The following is a 21753-nucleotide window of genomic DNA, read 5'->3' as shown; positions in this document are numbered from 1 at the left end:
ACCGAGTGCCTGATGAACTATGGACAGATGTTCATGACATTGTACAGGAGACAGAGATTAAGATCATCCCCAAGAAAAAGAAATGTAAAAAGGCAAAATGGTTGTCTGAGGAGGTCTTACAAATAGCTGTGAAAAGAAGAGAAGTGAAAAGCAAAGGCAAAAAGGAAAGATTATACCCATTTGAATGCAGAGTTCCAAAGAATAGCAAGGAAAGATAAGAAAGCCATCCTCAGCAATCAATGCAAAAAATAGAGGAAAACAACAGAATAGGAAAGACTAGAGATCTCTTCAAGAAAGTTAAAGATACCAAGGGAATAGTTCATGCAAAGATGGGCACAATAAAGGACAGAAATGGTGTGGACATAACGGAAGCAGAAGATATTAAGAAGAGGTAGCAAGAATACACAGAAGAACTATACAAAAACGATCTTCATGACCCAGACAATTATGATGGTGTGATCACTCACCTAGATCCCGAAATCCTGGAATGCAAAGTGGGCCATAGGGAACATCACTAAAAACAAAACTGTGGAAGTGATGGAATTCCAGTTGAACTTTATTTCAAGTCCTAAAAAATGAGGCTGTGAAAGTGCTGCACTCAATATGCCAACAAATTTGGAAAACTCAGCAGTGGCCATGGGACTGGAAAAGGTCAGTTTTCATTTCAATCCCAAAGAAAGGCAATGCCAAAGAATGCTCAAACTACCACACAATTGTACTCATCTCACATGCTAGTAAAATAATGCTCAAAATTCTCCAAGCGAGGCTTCAACAGTAAGTGAACCAAGAACTTCCAGATGTTCAAGATGGATTTAGAAAAGGCGGAGGAACCAGAGATCAAATTGCCAATATTCGCTGGATCATCGGAAAAGCAAGAGAGTTTGAGAAAAACATCTATTTCTGCTTTATTGACTATACCAAAGCCTTTGACTGTGTGGATCACAATAAACTGTGGAAAATTCTTCAAGAGATGGGAATACCAGACCACCTGACCTGCCTCTTGAGAAATCTGTATGCAGGTCAGGAGGCAACAGCTGGAACAACAGACTGGTTCCAAATAGGAAAAGGAGTATGTCAAGGCTGTGTTTTGTCACCCTGCTTATTTAACTTCTATGCAGAGTACATCATGAGAAATGCTGGGCTGGATGAAGCACAAGCTGGAATCAAGATTGCCGGGAGAAATATCAATAACCTCCAATATCCACCCTTATGGCAGAAAGTGAAGAAGAACTAAAGAGCCTCTTGATGAAAGTGAAAGAGGAAAGTGAAAAAGCTGGCTTAAAACTCAACATTCAGAAAAGTAAGATTATGGCATTGGTTCCATCACTTCATGGCAAATAGATGGGGAAACAGTGGGAACAGTGTCAGACTTTATTTTGGGGGGCTCCAAAATCACTGCAGATGGTGATTGCAGCCATGAAATTAAAAGACGCTTGCTCCTTGGAAGAAAAGTTATGACCAATCTAGACAGCATATTAAAAAGCAGAGACATTACTTTGCCAACAAAGGTCCGTCTAGTCAAAGCTATGGTTTTTCCAGTAGTCACGTATGGATGTGAGAGTTGGACTATAAAGAAAGCTGAATGCCAAAGAATTGATGCCTTTGAACTGTGGTGTTGGAGAAGACTCTTGATAGTCTCTTCAACTGGAAGGAGATCCAACCAGTCCATCCTAAAGGAAATCATTCCTGAATATTCATTGGAAGGACTGATGCTGAAGCTGAAACTCCAGTACTTTGGCCATCTGATGCTCATTTTTTAAAAGACCCTGATACTAGGAAAGATTGAAGGTGGAAGGAGAAGGGGATGACAGAGGAGGAGATTGTTATACAGCATCACCAGCTCAATGGACATGAATTTGAGTAAACTCTGGGAGTCTCTGGTGAATAGGGAAGCCTGGCTTGCTTCAGTCCATGGGGTTGCAAAGAGTCGGACACTACTGGGCAACTGAACTGATGCGTAACCGTTAGCTAGGAGACCACCAAGATTCTTGACAAGTACTGGTTCAGTTAAAAGTTATTGGTGTCACATCAACCTATTACCAATGAGAGATAAAAAGGCAGAGTTCACAGTCTATGTCATTTCTATGGAAAAAGCAGCAACCAAAGACCAAGGCAATAGGTATTATAGCACCCTCAATACCGTGGAGAATTGGCTCAGTAGTACACAAACAAACCAGTTTGGAAGACTTCTGCTTCCAACTGATGAGGTCAATTTGAAAATTGCTACAGAAACTTTTTCAAAGAAAAATAATAATCATAAATTAATAAATAGGAAAGGAAAGAAAGGGTACAAAAGTGCTTTGATTTGTTTTTATAGCAGTACGATTAGTTTGGGGGACCCTATCCATACACATTATACAACTTTCTCTGGTTTCCAGGAGATAAAGGGGATGTTCTATGGCTATAATGTTTTTTTTTTTAATGTAAATCTTAAAACACCCTAGTCTTATTATATCCAGACATTCTCAGTTCTTACCTCTACAAAATTAAAATGGTGTCTTTAATGAGGGACATGTGGATGTCCTCAGATCTCAGACAGAAATGAAACTGAGTAATGTCCCTGGTAGCTCAGATGGTAAAGAATCTGCCTGCAATGCAGGAGACCACCCTGGGTCAGGAAGATCCCGCAGAGAAGGGAATGGCAATCCACTCCAGTAGTCTTGCCTGGAGAATTCCATGGACAGAGGAGCCTGACAGGCTACAGTCTATGGTGCTGCAAAAGAGTCAGACATGACTGAGCGACTAACACACATCCATACAGTATCAATCACTTGTATAGACTTCCTGTCCCCTTACATCCATTTGTTGAGGAGCAACAACACATCTCTGGCCACACTAAGTACACTGAGAGAATTAGACCTTAGACACGGCAGCATTTGATCATAGGGAGAAGGTATTTTGTAAATTTTGAGAAATGTTCGAGATTTCCAAAAACCTTTACTAGAAAGGTGAAAGAATTTGATCCCAGGTCACAAAGCAAGTGAGTAGCAAACCTAAGACAGGAACCTAGGTTTACTGACTCCTTTCACCCGATTATCACATTCCGAGGCCTCCTTATTGTTAGAGTTGCTGAAATATTACCTCGCATTCATATACCTCTTAGTGCTACATTAAATTCTATGTTACACTCTCTCCTTTTGGCCCAGTTGTGTGCTGGAGACAATAAATGCGATTGTTCGCCCTTTGAGGATAAGAAGATTGCAACTCAGGAAGACACATAGTAGTCTTTGACAAAGTCAAGACCAGAACCCAGTTTTTCCAACTCCCTCTCCCTGGCTGTTTCCACAATGCTATCCTGCTTGTCTTAGGGCCTTCTGTCAGTGAAGTGGAAAACAAGTATGAGACAACAGAATTTAAAAGACAGCTCATTAAAAATAAACAATTACATTATTTTGTCGGTACACACATGAAATACTCAAATCTGTCTCCTGTCCTTCTAGCAATTTAAACGTTAAAGCGAGTTCTCCAGTTCTACACAAATCCACAGGAACTAAAACCTCACGCTCTTAGGGTTGCTGCTTTCCTAACAAATGTACCCTTATCAAATTGAAACAAAAATTTAAATACATAAAATAGAAGGGAAAAGGAAAAAACTCTCTGCGGTCCTCCCTTGTCTCTGGCCCACATTTATCTCTGTTTTCCTGAGTTTCTCAGGCCAGGGGCACACGGCCAATGACTATTGGAAAGGCACATATTCCAAAGAATACCCAACCGGCTAGTGGGTGGACAGCGCAGCACCGCGGGAGAGGGTGACTGGAGTTGCAGACCTAGTCCCCTCTAGTCTCCATCCCAGTGTTGCTCTAAGAAGCTCCCAAATCTTGAGGTGGTTTCGTTCACTGCAAAATGGGGGGGACTGGGTCAGCCTGTGCACCGAGATGAACTTAAACTTGAGGCTGTACTCATTCTTTGCATATTTAAATTCATAAATGTGAATTTAAAATTATATATATATATTTCTCTCATTGCATAGCCTCCTCAGAAGTAGCGTCCCCCTCTCCGTCGCTCGGGGGGCCCCGACAGGCCACTGCACAAGTCAGTGGGCGGATCAACACGCTAACAAAAGGTCGGTTCGAAGGCCTCGCCGACTCGGCCCCGCGCCCCCGCGGTCCGCGCAGTTCCTAACTCTGGCGGCCCCGCCACCTGCTCCCGGCAGCCAATGGGGCGCACGGGGGGCGGCCGGGGCGGGGCGAGGCTACAAAAGGCCGCGCGCCAGGACTCCCCGCCGCGGGCGCGCTCTCAGAAGGCTCGGGCGGAGGCGGCCGAGCTCCGGACACGGTCGGCGTGAGGACCAGGCGGACGCGGGGCGATGCTGCGGGTGCGGTGTCTGCGCGGCGGGAGCCGCGGTGCCGAAGCGCTGCACTACATCGGGTCTCGGGTGCGTGCGCCGCCGCCTCGTCGGGCGGCCGCGTGCTCTCCCCCTCTCCTTCCCTCGCTGTCCCCCGCCAGCTTTGCCCGACCGTGTCCTTTCTGGGCCCCCTCGGAAGCTCCGCTTCAAGGGCCTCCGCCGCCTGTCGGGAGCTCGGCGGTGTCCCTGGGGAAGGGGGCGTGCGTTGGGGCCACACCGGGTGGACACAGCTGCTGTCTGAGCAGGGGGCGCCGCCCTCCCCAACCGGATGGGTTGGGGTGACAAGCAACACCTCTGAGTGAAAGGGTGGGCTCGGGGGTGGGGGTGCCCGGGGCGGGCAGAGAGCTGGGCAGGCGTGTAGAGTGGACGGACGGGAGAAGGGGCGGAGTGGGGCTCGGGGACAGAGCGGGGAGCGAGCAGGCCTGTTCCAAGTGTAACATGGAGTCCTGAGACGCGAGAGGAGTCGGAGCGAGTTCGATCTTTACCCAGATTGCTGGCCGGTCCTGCCTTCTGCTTCCCTGGTATGCAGGCACACGCCTGCAGACCCTCCCTAGCTCCTGGAGCTGGAATAGTCGGGCAGTTTGGCTTCCCCCTGCAACTGGCTTCAGAACAGCTGTCACTCCCTCTTGTTTTGGTCTCCAACCTGGCTCCCCTCCTGTCTCCTTCCTAAGACTTTTAACAAATATTTCGCGGTGGGGGGAGGGCGAGGTTTGTCCTGCGTATAAGGGACTCTCCCTCCTCTAGAATTGATAGGCTCTACATTTTCAAAAGGCTTTTATGAAGTTCTTAGATCTCCCTTCCAGTCGTTTAAATTTGCACCTGTGTTAGTTAATCCTTATCTTGGCTAGGGTACTATGGACCATCTGCAAAATGCAGCCCATGGCACTTGGTCACTCTCTCATAATTGCAATGCCAAAGAATGTGAAGTGTATGTCCGTGAGGAGAAATTTATGGCTTGAAACTGATTATTCTAAAAGATAAAGTCCTTTACAAATGCTTCTGTATTTTCATTTGAGGAGGTGGGGAAACTCTAATATTAGTAACCTTTGATCTGGAGGGGGAAGGAGGCTCCCTCCCCCAGCTGGACTTGGCAGGGAGGTTGCTTTCCGTGGCTTTCTGGGAAGAAGGGTGACCCATCACCCACAGAAGAAGTGCTTAAAGCTTGACTGCAAAAAACTCTTCTGAGATATAAATTGGGGTGTATGGTCTTTAGGGACAAAATATTCTGAGGAGTTTTAAAGAGTTATTCCAACTCAAAAAAAAAAAGGTTTAAAAGTACGTGTATAAATAAACAGGAAAGTACAATCTCCTGTAACCCCACTACCCACCTATAGGCTAACATCTCAGTTTACATTCTCTGCAAAGATTTTAAATGCCTGACTGTGTTAGCCTGGGTTTTCATCCCACTTCTGCTTCTCCCTCCCACAAGTACTGTACAGGACCACACAATAATCTCTTCTTTGTTCTTGGAAGCTTGGAAGAACTGTAACAGGATGGGTGCAGCGAACTTTCCAGAGCACCCAGGCAGCTACGGCTTCCTCCCGGAATTCCTGTGCAGCTGATGACAAGGCCACTGATCCTCTGCCCAAGGACTGCCCTGTCTCCTCTTTCAACGAATGGGACCCCTTAGAGGAAGTGATCGTGGGCAGAGCAGAAAATGCCTGTGTTCCACCGTTCACCGTGGAGGTGAAGGTAAAGCAAGGGTTTCCCATGTCTGTGTGGGTTCACTGTCTGCTGTCTGGCTTCTGCGCCCACTCCTCTGGAAATGCATTCTCTCTAGCTTACTCAGGACCACCCAAATCCAGTGGCTGATGTTACCTTACTTGGCATCTCTGCAGTATTTGACATCATTTACTCCAGGGATTACTCTCCCTTCAGGTTCTGTGAGACCTTTTCTGAGGGTGGGGGAGTGGATATTAGTTTTTTCACTGTTTCTCACATCACCTTCTTTTACTGTCTATAATGTTGAACAGAATTTCACTTTAGCTGTTCTCACAGTTTCATTCCACGCCTCCACTCTGGTCCAGATCTCTCTCCTGAATTCTGTCCATATGAACACACTAAATTCCTTATTGGATGTTGCCACCGGACCTCAAATGTGGCACATCTGAGTTCAGCTACCAGCCAGTCTGCAAAACTGGGGCCTTCAGTCCTTTCTTTCAGGTTTTAGCATTCCTATTTACTCAAGCTAAACATCAAAGAATCATCTTTTGTTTCTCCTTCAGTCACATCCTGCACGTCCATTCTCCAAGATCTAACAAGTCTTTTGTCAAAATGCACCTTAGCTCCATCTCTCTGCTACTACCTTAGGTCAGGATCTCATCTGGTGCCTGAACTGTTGCAGTTAACTCCTAACTGTACATGTGTGTTAGTCAGTCATGTCCGACTCATGGATTGTAGCCCACCAGGCTTCTTTGTCCATGTGATTTTCCAGCAAGAATACTGGAGTGGGTTGCCATTTCCTTCTCCAGGGAATCTTCCCAACCGGGTCCCGAACCTGGGTCTCCCGCATTGCAGGCAGATTCTTTACCATCTGAGCCACCAGGGAAGTTAACTCCTAACTGGTCTCCCTTACTTGCTGTGCTATCTAAACCGCCTCCAGCTTCTGTCAGAGTGATTTTTTAAAACCAGAATTCAGTGTTGTTACTCATCTGCTTCTGTCAGTCCTCTATTTTGCCAGCCTCTCGCCTCTTAATAATTTCCCCCAGTTTTTAGCTGACTTTGTAAGATAACCATTTAAACAACCAAACTAGACTATTCACTGCTCCCCAAACAAGCCTCAGGCCTTTGCTCCCACATAGAACTCTCCCACATACTTTCATGCACTCCTTTTGTCTGCAGTTTAAACCTCCTCCTCTTCCTTCCTAGTTCCCATGGCACCTCCCACGAAGCCTTCCAAGATTTCCCTGGCAACAAGTAATATCTTCTCTTTTAAAAACTCTTAGTGCTCTTTATCTGTAATATTTTTATAACCAGAGCCTCTGTGGGCTGGTGTTCTAGTTGTATACGGCGTAACAGTTCCATCCACACTGCAGGCACAGTCTAGGCTTCCATTAATAATAGGTTATGAATATATCTTCGGTACACTTAAATTCCTCCTGAATGTTAACATATTATTTGTAATGTGGGTTGAGGAATTAAACAAAAATCATCATCATCAGATATGTTGCCTATCTTGTATCAGGGCTCCAGAGTTATTAGCACAAAATAACTTCCTTTCCATCTGGAGAGAGAGGATATTTATGATGTTTATGTTTAGCAACTGAGATTGTTACACTGTATCTTATGGTAACTAACTGACAAGGCAGTTGAATTCAAGTGCCAGGAGAGGGAAGGGAAAACAGTGACCAAGTCTGGACAATTAGGATGTCTTCCTAAAGGAAGAAAATAATTCTTGAGTTAGACCTTGAAGAGAAGGCTTCTGATTGTTCTGAAACTACATTTGGTTCTGATATGTGAAATTTGATGAACAGATTAATTTATGTACCATCTACATGTTTTAAAAAGGCATGATCTTTTAAGTCTTTTCTTAGAAGGATTTCTCATCACCTAACCATTTTAATTGTGTTGGCCGCTCAATTGTGTCCGACTCTGTGACCCCATAGGGCTTCTCTGGTGGCTCAGATGGTGAAGCGTCCGCCTGCAATGCGGGAGACCCGGGTTCGATTCCTGGGTCGGGAAGACCCCCTGGAGAAGGAAATGGCAATCCACTCCAGCATTCTTGCCTGGAAAATCCCATGGATGGAGGAGCCTGATAGGTTACAGTCCATGGGGTCGCAAAGAGTTGGACACGACTGAGCGACTTCACTTTCTATGACCCCATGGACTGTAGCTCACCAGGCTCCTCTGTCCGTGGAATTCTCCAGGCAAGAATACTGAAGTGGACTGGGTGAAATTAAATTTCAAATTCAGGTGTAGTTTATCCTTCTATTTGTCTTTAGAATGACTGACTTTTATATCATGTGATCTTATGGAATCAGACTTCTAAGACATTATTTTGAGTTCTTTGTTATTTGATTTATGACCTTATATTTTGGAATTTCATGGCTTTTGGAAGGTGTGCTAGGCTAAAGTCAGGAGACCAGGATTGAATTAGTTATTTGATAAAAGCTTATTAGCTAATCTCAGTTAATCAGCTGTTTGACATTGTGATCTTGATTCCACAAATTTCTGGGCCTCACTAAAATGAAGATATTAAATGGTTTGCTATCCATCCAGTGAGATGAAGTAAGAAGGTAAAGGGTTTTAGATGTGAATTACTTTTAAAGGAAAAAAACTATGGCTCATTATAGTTGTATGGATGCAGTTTGCCACGTCCATTGAGGATGTAATGATTGTAAATAATAGTAGCATTAGCAGTACTGATTTCATTCATTTCTCTGGTTATTTCTGCTTTATGCCACATATGAAACTAGGGATTGAGAGAGATGAAATTAAGACTAGAAGGCAACGTCTTACCTTCTAGTTGGAGGAAAATGACAGCTATATAAAGCAGTTTGGGACCAGTAAAATATAATGTAGTAAACTATAGGTAGTTATAGCATAAGATATGCGGGAAGATATAAGTGCTAGAGAAATGTTATGGGAATGAGGAACATAGTCATCAGGAAGCACAAGTTTTGAAAGCTATATGGCTTTTTATTCTGCAAAACATAGCGAATACTTTCAATCAAATATGTGTTTTTTGCTTTTTTTTTTAAATAATGCCCTTGATGAAAGGACTAAATTTTAAAAATATAAAGTCGGTCAAGGTTAATATAATGTAAGTTTGCAGATGGATAAATAATAAGTTTCTATTGAGATTTCCTAACCTTCCAAAGACAGTGTTTAAAATTAATTTGGCAAATTCCTCTGAAGGATTTTAGTCTCTGAATGACTATCCAGTTTCTAGGAATACAGCCACATCTCTGCAACAGATTATTAAAAAATCACATGCTAAGCATTTAGTATAGTGGGGTTTTTTTTAATCTTGCAGACCCTTGGTAAATGATTGCTAACTCTTTTATCAGGGTTCTAAAGGAAGTGTAAATAATTTCCAACTATCTCTTGGAAAATGTAGTCTGTCCTGATCATTTAGACTTTGTCCAACCTTTAGCCAGAGTTTGAGCTACACAAGAGAATTCACACTTGTTCAAATAACTTTTTTTCTCCCAGGAAAGTTTACTTTATATTTATCAAGCAGGCTCCACTCTGCACAAATAGTCACGTGGGCTACTCTGGAATGTGTCCAGTGAGACAGCACGGCTGCGCCTCTGCTGTTACCCAGTGTAAAACTTTCAAAGGCTTCTTGTCCCCTGGTGGACTGTAAGAGATGTGCCTGGCATGAGAAGCAGGAAGCAGTGAATGGATGAGTAGTACCAGGATGTGTCTGAGAGGAAAATAAAGAGCCATTATTAGCCTCTCCTCTGCTTGCCACTGCAGGACTTCCTAGGAGTAGAAAACCGTAGAGTGCTCTTAATTTATTTTTTTTTTTAAGAGTGGAATGAAAAAAAAAGAGTGGATTGACCTTAAAAAGTACTCACATTTTTAATTTTGATAACATTGTTTATGGGCCAGAATTTGAGCTTATTGTTTGCATATAGATCTTCAAAATGAAAGCAACTAAATCCTTTAGACAGGGCTTGACAAGCTTTTTCTGTACAGGGCTAGATAATTGTTTCAGGCTTTGTACACTATAGGTCTCTGTCACACCACTCTCAACTCTACCACTGTGGTGCTAACCCACCACAGACAATGTGTAAATGAATGTGTGTGTATCTGTGTTCCATAAAACTTTATTGACAAAAAAAAACAAGCAACAGTCCAGGTTTGGCCCATGGACTTTAGCTTGCCAGCCCCTGTTTTACACCTTCACTGGCTTCTCCCTGTTTGCTGAAGACCTGTTCTTCAGATTTTTGGTCCATCTCCAGTAGGCTCCGCTCCAGCCTAATTGATGTGAACCTAGATGTTGAACTGACAAGAGGCAGGTCTGCTTCCATTTGTTTGATATTTATCAGGCTGAGATGAAAGTGGAAGTAGAGACATAAAATCTGGAAAAGATATGGTCTTTGACATTAAAGAGCTAGACATCTAGACAGTCTTATCTCATTACCCAATTTACCCCTCTTTATGGCACTTAACCACTGTCTGTAATTGTCTGATTGGTGATGGAAACCTTATAGGACATGGTTAGGACTCATAGTTGTCTGGTTAATCAGTAATACAAAGAAACATTTTAAAAACACCAGCTTACATTTTTTAAAAAAAACTTGAGATATACAAATATACATTGATTTGCCAATCTTTTGATGAAAGTCCAAGGCTTTTTCTTAGCAGTTGGATCTTTTGATTGGAATTCTGCTTTTTCTGTCTCAATAAATTATATCCGTATGCATCCCCTACATTCCCCAACATATTTCTTTAATTTGACTGAGAAGTTGGCACAAGCAAAACAATCCAAATGCAAAAGCCTTCAGAGTTTTATACTTTTGAAAACCAACATCTTACAGTTGTTATCTATCCTAATTCAACAGTAATTTTTGGCAGTTGATTGGGCATTTTTAAAACATTCAACTTCTTTCCATTCAGGTGTCTTTTAATATGCATAGATAGCCCTTGCACACTTCCTAAATGTTAAACTTTTTTTTTTCAGCTACTTAAAAATTTGTGAATTTGCTTATCAGATCACTTCTTTTTATGGTGAAAGACCTGAGGCAATAGCAGAGCTTGGATGGATTGGGGAGAGAAGAGCTGTGGTGAGGAGAGACATGTTGGCGGGGAAGGACAGGAAACACTAAAAGCAGACTTGTATCGCTGCACAGTTTTGCCAAGTGGTGATTCTGTTGAATGAGAAAATAATCATGAATGGATTTTTAAGAGAAACAAAGCATATTTGAGAGCATGTCCCTAACCTTTAAGGGAGCAGTGTCCTATTTTTCTGCAAAGTGTCCTGAAGTGCTGTTTTTAGACAAAATTCTGGGATGCATGGACAGCCCACGGTTTTATCTTCTCTTCTCTTTATCTGTTCTGTTTGTTCTCTTAGTTGACTTCATGGCAACTGTCCATTGGGAGCACCATGTCCTATTTTGTTTATGTAGCACGTGAACACTGGCCCAAGAGCATTCCAAGCCCCTGTGAGGGCAGTCATGTTGTGCGTGGTAAGGCATGAGATCTCAGGCAGAAGGAAGAAAAGCTCTCAAAACATCAAGAGAATTTAGAGATCTTCATTCAACAAATATTGATTATCTCCACAGAGAGTCAATCAAGTGTGCTTGTTTCTGGGGATGAACACTAGACCGGATGTAGTCTCAGTCTTAGTTCTTTTAAGTTATACAAATTATTGTTCACAACCTATGAACCTATTTTGAGTTGTATTTTTTTCCTGTTAAGTTTCATTTACTTTCTTCTGGTTCTAGGCCAACACATATGATAAGTTCTGGCCTTTTTACCAAAAGTATGGGGGCAATTATTTTCCCAAAGATCACTTGAAAAAGGCTGTTGCTGAAATTGAAGAAATGTGCAATATTTTAAAAATGGAAGGAGTGACAGTGAGGAGGCCTGACCCCATTGACTGGTCACTGAAGTATAAAACTCCTGATTTTGAGTCTACGGGTAAGTTGTGTTGAATATTTAAACTGCTAGTGTTTAGAGTTTTTCATTTTTCTCAGTGTGTAAGGGGAAAGCTCTTATTATTTCTCAGAGATTCCTTTGTTTTAATAATCTTTCAAAACTTTAAAGATTATTTAGGGACAGTTTAATTCTTTTTGGTAAGATTGAAATGTATACATTCTCAACTCCATTATAAATCTAGAGTCTCCTTAAAAGAAGCAGAAGTTTTTTCTAAACCTCCTGAGCATTTCCTTTCATAAGAACAGTGGATTCCATTTAATTTTCCTCAAGAACAGAAATTAAAAGGGGGACAGAACATGGTGGGAATACATTCACTACAAATCAGGGATCCCCACACACCCCTAGTTTACTGCTTACCACTGGATGTACATCAGCAGCAGGAGACCAATCCTAGAAGTGCCTTGAATGCAAGAAACAAAATCGTGAGCAAAGAACATGAAAAACGTGAATGAGTTTAAAAATAAAATGGAAAATTTTGTTTAAAGTGGGGGGGACAGAGACATTCCCATCTTATTTTTAACTGACATTCTTGCAAGATTGTTCTTGTCCCTGAGTTCAGTGTTCTAATTTACAGTTGTAAAAGTGATCCTTGGGCCAGTTTTCATCTTGTAGTACTGATATTCCCTGAAAAACACTGTTAGGAGTTACAAAGGTGAAAACTTGGTGGTTCGATAGCTCTTCAAACAAAAGGCGCCTTTTTTTTTCCTTTTTTTCTTCCTTTCTTCTCTTTTTGGCTTCATTATCTCCATACGGAATTCATGTTAACATTATCTAGCATGTATCATTTAATATTTTTTCATCTGCATGTAATTATATATATTATACACATACAAGTTTTCTGTAATTTTTATTTATTTATTTTTTACCAAAGAAAGGGATCATATTATATAGACTCTTCTGTCTTGGAAATCAGCATCACTGAGGTTGCTCTGGAATTTTCCGGCTTAACAGGTTTATATGGTGCGATGCCTCGAGACATCCTGATAGTTGTGGGAAATGAGATTATCGAGGCCCCCATGGCCTGGCGCTCTCGCTTCTTTGAGTACCGTGCATACAGAGCAATTATCAAAGACTACTTCCGCCGTGGGGCCAAGTGGACAACGGCTCCTAAGCCCACAATGGCTGATGAGCTTTATGACCAAGTAAGTCCTCAGTTGTAGGAAAGCTTATTAGTAACTTTTCTAAATAATCCACAGAGACTGAGAGATTCTCTGTTACCTTGTATTTATTATGTATTTCAGAAACTGAGATCACCTACTTTTCAATAAATGATTGTCTTATGAAAATAAGAGTAAATTATATTGTGATAACAGCTAACACTTACTGTTGTTTACCGTGTGCCAGATCTTGAGCTAAGCACTTTATTTACCTCTTCAGTCCTGTTTATTTTTCACAACCCTATGAGGGAATAGCTTCATTCCATTACAGGGAAGAATACTTGCCTAAAGGGACGTACCTATTCATTGGTGGAGACAGAAGAGTCACTAGGCTGAACTTCAGCCTCTTCTAGAAAAAGAATTTGGTCTGTAGGCCATACTTACAGTAAAAGGAAGTGTATATGTCCCTTATTAGATCACTTACTAATTAATCACTTATGCAAAGAATCAAAAAGTCAAAATTTCTTTAAACCCTCTATGAGTTTAAAGACAAGTGGAACTTGCCTGGTGGTCCAGTGGTTAAGACTCCATGCTTCCAATTCAGGGGGTGCAATTCCCTAGTCAGAGAACTAAGATCCCACATGCTGCATGGAGTAGCCAAAAAAAAAAAAAACAAAGACAGAAGGAAGTAATGAATGTGTTACCCAATATACACACCCAATCAGATTTAGTTGGGGATGCATGGCAATTCATTTTATGGTAGGAGTTAGGCTCAGGGCCAAATTCCTTTTTTAAAAGAATAGAATGGCTTCATCCTGTTGATTTTCAATACTGTGGATAGCTTCATAAGTCAGCGTATGGGTTATGGAATATTTTCATTGTATTCCTCTGTATCACTTGCTTCCAAGTATTGAATATCAGAAACTTTTCTCGACTAGTTTTTAAATTTCTTTCTTGTTGGTTTTATTTATTTTGGTTTGCTTAGCATAGGCCTACATCTTCCCAGGCATGTTTTAGTTTAGAACAGGATAGTAATATTGGGGGAAATGATGACATTGAACTAATTTCTTAATGATAAAGGCCCTTTTCCTCATGAACCAATGCACTGTGTGTGTCTGTTCTTGTTCCAATTAGGATTACCCCATCCATTCTGTAGAAGACAGACACAAATTGGCTGCTCAGGGAAAGTTTGTGACAACTGAGTTTGAGCCATGCTTTGATGCTGCTGATTTCATTCGAGCTGGAAGAGATATCTTCGTACAAAGAAGCCAGGTTGACAAAGGCTGCCTTGGAAATTTCTCACTTTACTATTATATTTTAAATTTCTAAATTAAAATATTTTCACCCTGTTTTTACTTATCTAAACACAGAACCAAGTTTTTACAGGCTTATGTCTCTCTCTCTCTGTTTTCAGGTTACAAACTACATGGGCATTGAATGGATGCGTAAGCATCTCGCTCCAGACTACAGAGTGCACATTATTTCCTTTAAAGACCCCAATCCCATGCACATTGACGCCACCTTCAATATCATTGGGCCTGGTCTTGTGCTTTCCAACCCTGACCGACCATGTCACCAGGTAGGGGAGTTCTTAGGACTCTGGAAAACAATAAGAGTCTGGCAACTGAAGGAATTGCCACTTTTATTTTAAGCACTTCCATGATTCCTAATGGTTCTAAATGACAGAGTCAGCAATGCTCAATACTATTATGATCAAACACTGGATTGCTTGTTACATTTACTACAGGATGTCCAACACAGAAATATACATTTGTAATTGTGATAATTAGACTTTAACTTTGACTGCTTGCTGCTGTCAGAGCCTCAATTTTGTGCATTTGTGTGTGTTTTTTTGAACAGAGTAGTATTAACTCATAACTTGCAGGTGAGGTTCCTCAGCAGCTGAATTGCAAACAAGATGAGCTCTGCATGTCTGGGGTCACACCACTGGGTAGTGGGTGTCTTCTTCCCTCTCCAGTGGGGGCCCTTTCAGCCCCCCACCTCCACCCTGCAGGGAGGAATGGAGCTGCTGCTCCTGCAGCCTCCTACCTCTGCCCACTACCCTCTACTTCCAGTTGGGCGGTGAGTGATTTTGTGTTATTTCTGGGTTGCAGTACACCATTGTGAGATTAACTATTTTACCATATCATTGTTCATTTCCATTCCATATCTTTAGACCCAATGACAACAATTACCTATTCATTTCATTTTATATAAATTATACATGTTAAATATTTTAAGACATAATTTATTGACATACTAAGTGGGTACGTGATCATAGGGATGGTTGGGTTGTAATAGGTCACTAAGGACAGTTACGGTTCTTTGGGAGTACACTCCTAACGTCTGTTATTATACCATGATCACAGTTGCAAGGTGACAGACTGTGAAGTGGATGGACTATGGGTTTGACATAGTCATATTCTGTGTTCTTATAAATAGGAAATATTTTCATTTTCTTTAATGAGAATTTCTCAAAGAAAGTGTCTTTAGTTTTTTCAAATATCTGAAACCTGTGAAAAGCACAAAAATATTTTTTAAAGCTTTTAACTTTTCTCTTACTTTTTTAACTGTAATCTGGCAGTCTGAGGATTTTGTGTACATTTTAACTAAGATTCAGACAAAATCATCCAAATGTTTTGAAATTTTCATTTTTTAATTTTGGCATTTGAGAAGACAGAGTCTCAAAAAGAACTGTTAATCATAAGGACTCCCAGAGGTCAAGAATAAGAATAGTATCTATTAAAGATTTAAGTCTCTTTGGGTTTGGGGGGTTTTTTTTGGTCTTGCAGATTGATCTTTTCAAGAAAGCAGGATGGACCATAGTTACTCCTCCAAGACCGGTCATCCCAGATGGTATGTTTACTTTTGTATACTCATAGCCTACAATGATTACTTCAGTGGCCAAGCATCTTCCGCCTATAGACAGCAGCCCACATATTAGCAATTTAGAATGTTTTCCCAGTAAAGAATAAATTGGCGCTTGGGGCTACAGGTACTAGAACAAGGCTAGACTTGTGTTCACAACCTCTCCTTCCATAGAAAATGAAATTGAAAATACAGAAAAAATCAGTATAAAGCAACATCACGGAAAGCAGGAAATGAGTTTTTAAAGACAACAAGGTGAAATCCAAATGTGTGTTGATTCATAACTTTTACAGATAGCCTTAGAATTAAAATAAAACTTCACAGGGAAACTGAAATACTGGAAGAATTGAGCTGTCACTTGAATATTCTTCACTTTCGAACCTTCTTTGCTTTAACCAAGAATGGCAGCAGACATGATTTAACAGTTGTCGCTATTTTTAGATCACCCTCTCTGGATGTCCTCCAAATGGCTTTCCATGAATGTCTTAATGCTAGATGAAAAGCGTGTTATGGTGGATGCCAACGAGGTCCCAATTCAGAAGATGTTTGAAAAGCTGGGTATGTACAGTAAATGAAACACATTGCCATATTTGAAAATATTAAATGATAAGAAGTGACATGATAGGTCTGATGTGTGATTTAGTGAATTAAATTTCTATTCATTTTAGAAGCACCACATTATTATTTCATAGATGGACAGTATATTTGTTTCCAACAGTTCCTGGGCTCCTTAGATACCCCTTGGCAATAATGTATCAATCTTCTATGATTTATCTAACCTCCTGGTGCCCAAGGGTGGAGAATTACCCCTTTGCAGATGAGCACATAGATGGTTTGTCTCTTTCCCAAGTAAGAAATTGTTGGACTTCGCTGGTGTCTCAGTGGTAAAGAATCCACCTGCCAGTGCAGGCGACACGGGTTCAATCCCTGATCCAGAAAGATCCCCTTTGCCACGGAGCAGCTAAGCCCGTGCAATACAACTACTGAGCCTGTGCTCTAGAGCCCGGGAGCTGCAACTACTGAAGCCAGCACACTCTAGGGCCCATGCTCTGCAACAGGAGAAAACCCCCCAGTGAGAAGCCTGAGCATCACAACTAGAGAGTAACCCCCATTCACCGCAACTAGAGAAAAGCCCTCACATCTACGAAGACCCAGGACAGCCAAAAAAATTATTTTAAAAAAGAAATTGTCAGGATCCTTTAAAAGTAATTTAATTGTCATTACATATTTTAAAGGACATATAAGGATACAAATACAGAAGTAACTTAGATAAGCAATGTGAACAAACAAATGAAATAAAGAGTGTCAGTAAATCATTTCAAAAAAGCAGGACTAGTTATTACTTGGGTGGGAGTTTGGTTTTCCTGGTATTCAAAATTTAGACCAGTTATTCTGTACTGAGAAAGTGTTGAAAAAATTTTCATATGGCTGTTACTAGGGTGCAGCAGTATGTGTGTTTATCACTCTGTATCATTCTATTTGACATATCACATATTTGACATTAACACATATTTGCTGAATAAAGCCAGGCAGTACACTGGTTGAAATCAAGTCATGTTTTATGTGTTATATTTCAGGTGTGCTACTCAAAAGAGATTGTTTGCCTCTTTGAAACATCTCTCTTTAAAGAAGTATCAGTCAAAAAGGATTAGCCTATTAGTTTTAGATTGAACCCAACCTAATTATTTCACCCCTAATGCTATGCCACTTTTCCCCTCTGGCTTTTAATTGCTTGGGTTAAATTTCCTTATCCATTAAGATTTTATATTTTCTCAACTTAAAATATTATAAAGTACCAAATATTTGATTTATAACTTTAAAAATTTATTATTTATTTGCCATGCTGGGGGTTTATTGCTACATGGGCTCTTTTCTAGTTGCAGTGAGCAGGGGCTCTTCTCCAGTTGCAGTGGGCTGGCTTCTCATTGTGGTGGCTTGTCTTGCTGCAGAGCACCGGCTCTCGGGCGCACGGGCTTCCGTAGTTGCGGCTCCTGGGCCCTAGAACACAGGCTCAATAGTTGTGGCCCACAGGCTTAGCTGCTTCACCGCAAGTGGGATCTTCCCAGACCAGGGATCAAACCCGTTATCTCTTGCATTGGCAGGCAGATTCATTACCACTGAGCCATCAGGGAAGCCATATAGTTTTATTTTTAATAAAATCTTTTTGAACATAGGGAACTTGTTAGAGCAAATTGAATTCTCTCCAATTTAGGGCTAATACAACTGTAGCCATCTAAGATAGGTATGTCTTTCTATCAGGAAACATATGCTTGTGGTTAAAAGCCCACTCCTTAACCCATGGCAAAACCCTATTTTAATTCTTCAAAGTCCTGCTCAGTCTCCCTTTCTCAGGAAGGGCTTTCCAGATGACTCATGCTGCCTTTCTGACTATACCAATGGACCCTTTTTAGCAACTCTGTAGCTTAGCTTCTCTCTCAAAATAATGGGTTCCTGGAGAGAGAGGAGAATAGATTTTCTTTTTAAAATCCAATTATGCCAAACACATGAGATTCTTTCTAAATGCCATTGGTTGCTTGTACCATGTACATCATCACCATGTTAATACAGATGGTGCCGGATTAAACTAATTGGCTGAAATGCTTTGGCACCTGTATGGCCATACCACACAGATGAGCTCTGTTCCACTATTTCCTTGAGGTGGCCTGGTTGAGCTAATTGTGTCAGATAAATTCTGCTTATATGTGAGTCGACTTTTCAAGGTGACTAAATTTTCCTTTTTTCTTAAATTGACATGGTAAAAATAGAAACAGTCTGACCCAGTAGTTAAAGCATAATTCTAAAAGGACTTAACCTTTCACTACTTGGATTGGTTTTGATCATTTGTCTGATATGTCTGCTTATGAAACCTGTTGACTTGTGAATAGTCAATAGAACAAAATAGACTTCAGAGTCTCTGTTGACTTTCTGGTGAAGGTTTTATATTAGCAGTGGAATAGATTAGATGAAATATAATTGGTGAAAATAAAAATCGAAAGACTATCCTAGGTTGGGGTAGATTTAAGGGTTAGAACAGCAGGATTCCTATCCATTTTTAGGCTCACTTCTATGAGAACCTTCACACAAGTCCATCTAACTGGTCACGTCTCTCTCTTTTCATGCAGGTATCAGTACCATTAAGGTTAACATTCGTAATGCCAATTCCCTGGGAGGAGGCTTCCACTGCTGGACCTGCGATGTCCGTCGCCGGGGCACCCTACAGTCCTACTTTGACTGACCAGGCCTGCTGGGGCTTGGGGCTTTGCCTCAGATAAACCTAGGAAGCTTAGGGACAAGGTTCATTCTCCTGCTTTAAAAAGTGCATCAACTGTAGTGCTTTAAACAATCATATTTTTAACAGGGGTCTTAAGCCTGGGTTCTTTTTATTACTTTTCTCTGATAAAAGGAAAATAACTTGTGTTAGGTCTTACTCTCTACTCCTAAATTTTTTACTGTTTGGCTTCAAGCATAAAAATTTGGTGAATGTCTACCAAAACAAAAATTAGTCATTTGAGTAACGTGGCCACTAATACATTTAACTGTCTACCTCTGTTTTTAATTTTCTTTCCATAAGGCAGCTTGAAATGTTGGTCCTAATCTTCACTTTTTTTTTTCCTTTTTGCTAAACTTGTGAATGTTTGTATCACTTCTTTTTTCTAAATGAAAGACTCAGAATGTATACAGATCTTAAGTAGAACCAGATAATTGTCTCTTTTTCTAATAAGGAATTCTGTTCATTTTTAATTTTTCATTAAAAAAAATAACCTAGACTATGCAAACATTTAAGTGAATTTTCCATGAATATTTTTAATCTTCTCATCTCAACATTGGTGATATTTGCTACTAAAAACCTTTTCATACAACTTACCTCATTTCAAGTGATTTATTCTCATCTCTTTTTTTTCTCCTCTTCAGAATTTTACAGAAATATTTAGTGCAATAGGATATAACGATAAGTTACAATTCCTAAATTTTCATGTTCAGTATCTAATGGATACTTTGCTAATCTAAGATTTGTTTACAGATGTGCACATTATTTAAAGCACAGACTTTAAAAGCATTAAAAAAAAAAAACTAATGGAGGTAAAACCTACATGTCATGTGAAATAATTTTAATGTTGGATACTGTACATGTATTTTTATTCTAATAAACTTTTGTGTTACAGAATGGATTTTATCAGTCTAATTATTTTAAGCATAACTAAGTTATGGGAATTAACTCTTGAAACAGAATTCTAATGCATTGGATTAATTGATACATTCATCCCCAGTAGATAAAAATTTAAACCTAACTCTTCTATTCAGAAATGTTTAGCAGTCAGATTTCATTTATTGATTAATCCAATCATTCAATAATATCTGAATGTCTTCTGAATATAAGGGACTAGGCCCTGGAAGAGGATAAAGTCTCCATTCTCAAGAAGCTCAATATTTTGACCTATGAAAAATCTGTGGAGGTGGGGGCAGGGGGAAGTATACTTCGAAAGGGCTTCCATCATGCCCTTGATTCCTGGTGTCTTTTTCCACACACCACAGAAATACCTGCCCATTCTACACTTGGACTGAATCTTGCCTTAGAAACCTTACAATCTTATGGATTGGTGCACATTTAGGGTATAAATTCCCAGGTCTAAATACTACTCAGCAAATCTATTAGACACTCCTCCACATTCTCCTCAGTGGCTATTTCAAACTTTCACTTTATTCTCTTATCTGATCACATTGTTTCATCTTTCACAGAGGAAACAGAGTCCATTGGCTTTTCTGCTGCAAGCCTCTATAGGTTTACCTGTGTTTGCATTCCCTAGTGAAACTCTTTTTTCTCCTTGCCTGTACTAGCTAAGCTTCAAGAGAAAAGTCATGTCTTCCTCTCATCACTCAGCTTTACTTCTCAGCCCTCTACATAGAGACACTTCTCTCACTGCTGCAAAAAAAGAGGTGAACCTTGAAGAGGTGAACCTTGAACCTTCTGACCAGGTCTAATCCACACAACTGTCCTTAGATTAGAACCAGTCTCTCTTTCAGGAACTTGCTACATCAGTTATCATCATCTCATAACTCTAGGCTCTGTGCATGTGCTTGCGTGTGTGTGTTTTCTTGGCAAATAGTCATGTTCAAAATAATGTTCAAAACAAAAACTATTTCTCTGGCAACTATCAATGTTGTTTGGAGCTCAGCTTTCAAAAAGAACGATCTATTCCTCTTTCCACTTTTTCACCTTTTATCTCCTCAATCTCTTGCTATCTGATTTCCACCTAATTACTTCAATGTACTTCTGAGATCCCTGACCTCAGTGTCATTTCCAGGCAACACTATTCAGGCCTTACTGACCATTCCTTTCAATGTCTCTCCTCCTCGGGGTTACTGAGACGCTGATTTCTCCCATCTCTTCTTGTTGACATTTGAGCACCTCACTGGATTGTCTTCTTCCTCTGTTAAGGGTGGATGTTCACAGGGTGCTTGCCTGGGGCCTGTTCCTCTCTCCTGGGTCCTGCTAGGTTATCTCACCTGTGCACAGGTCTTCCCCTCCATGTATCCATCAATAACTCCCAGGGGCTATGAGGGAGAGGAGACCCTAGGCCTGGACCTTCTAATCTAGGCCTGGTCCTGAGACCCAGGTACTGTTCCAATTGTCTGCAGACTATCTGGAGCCACAAAGGTATCGCAGTCTCAACACAATATCACAACTGACTCAGTTGGCCAAGCCATCCTGGACTCTTCCTCATCTCGTCTCTTCCAGTGGCCTTTTGTGTGGTTATTAAAGAAGACAATTATTTCAACAAAGATCAATTGAATGATTTAATAAAGTCTATTTAAAGTCCTCGAGCACTGCTTGTG

The 21753-nt window shown here is 40.7% G+C and overlaps 1 protein-coding gene across 1 annotated transcript; it reads left to right on the top strand.

Moving 5' to 3' along the window:
- Window positions 1–4246: 4246 nt before the first annotated feature.
- Window positions 4247–20009, top strand: GATM (glycine amidinotransferase). Its single transcript, XM_068964430.1, has 9 exons — window positions 4247–4375; window positions 5819–6037; window positions 11740–11935; window positions 12905–13095; window positions 14185–14322; window positions 14465–14629; window positions 15843–15906; window positions 16360–16476; window positions 19041–20009. Exons 1-9 carry the CDS (start codon window positions 4307–4309, stop codon window positions 19151–19153), a joined length of 1272 nt encoding a protein of 423 aa, XP_068820531.1. The 5' UTR covers window positions 4247–4306; the 3' UTR covers window positions 19154–20009.
- Window positions 20010–21753: the final 1744 nt, after the last annotated feature.

The sequence above is a fragment of the Capricornis sumatraensis genome, chromosome 2 (genome assembly GCF_032405125.1).
Source record: "Capricornis sumatraensis isolate serow.1 chromosome 2, serow.2, whole genome shotgun sequence".
Lineage (NCBI taxonomy): Eukaryota > Metazoa > Chordata > Mammalia > Artiodactyla > Bovidae > Capricornis > Capricornis sumatraensis.
Note: the sequence above shows the minus strand (reverse complement) of the source record. Positions and strands in the feature narration are given on the sequence as shown.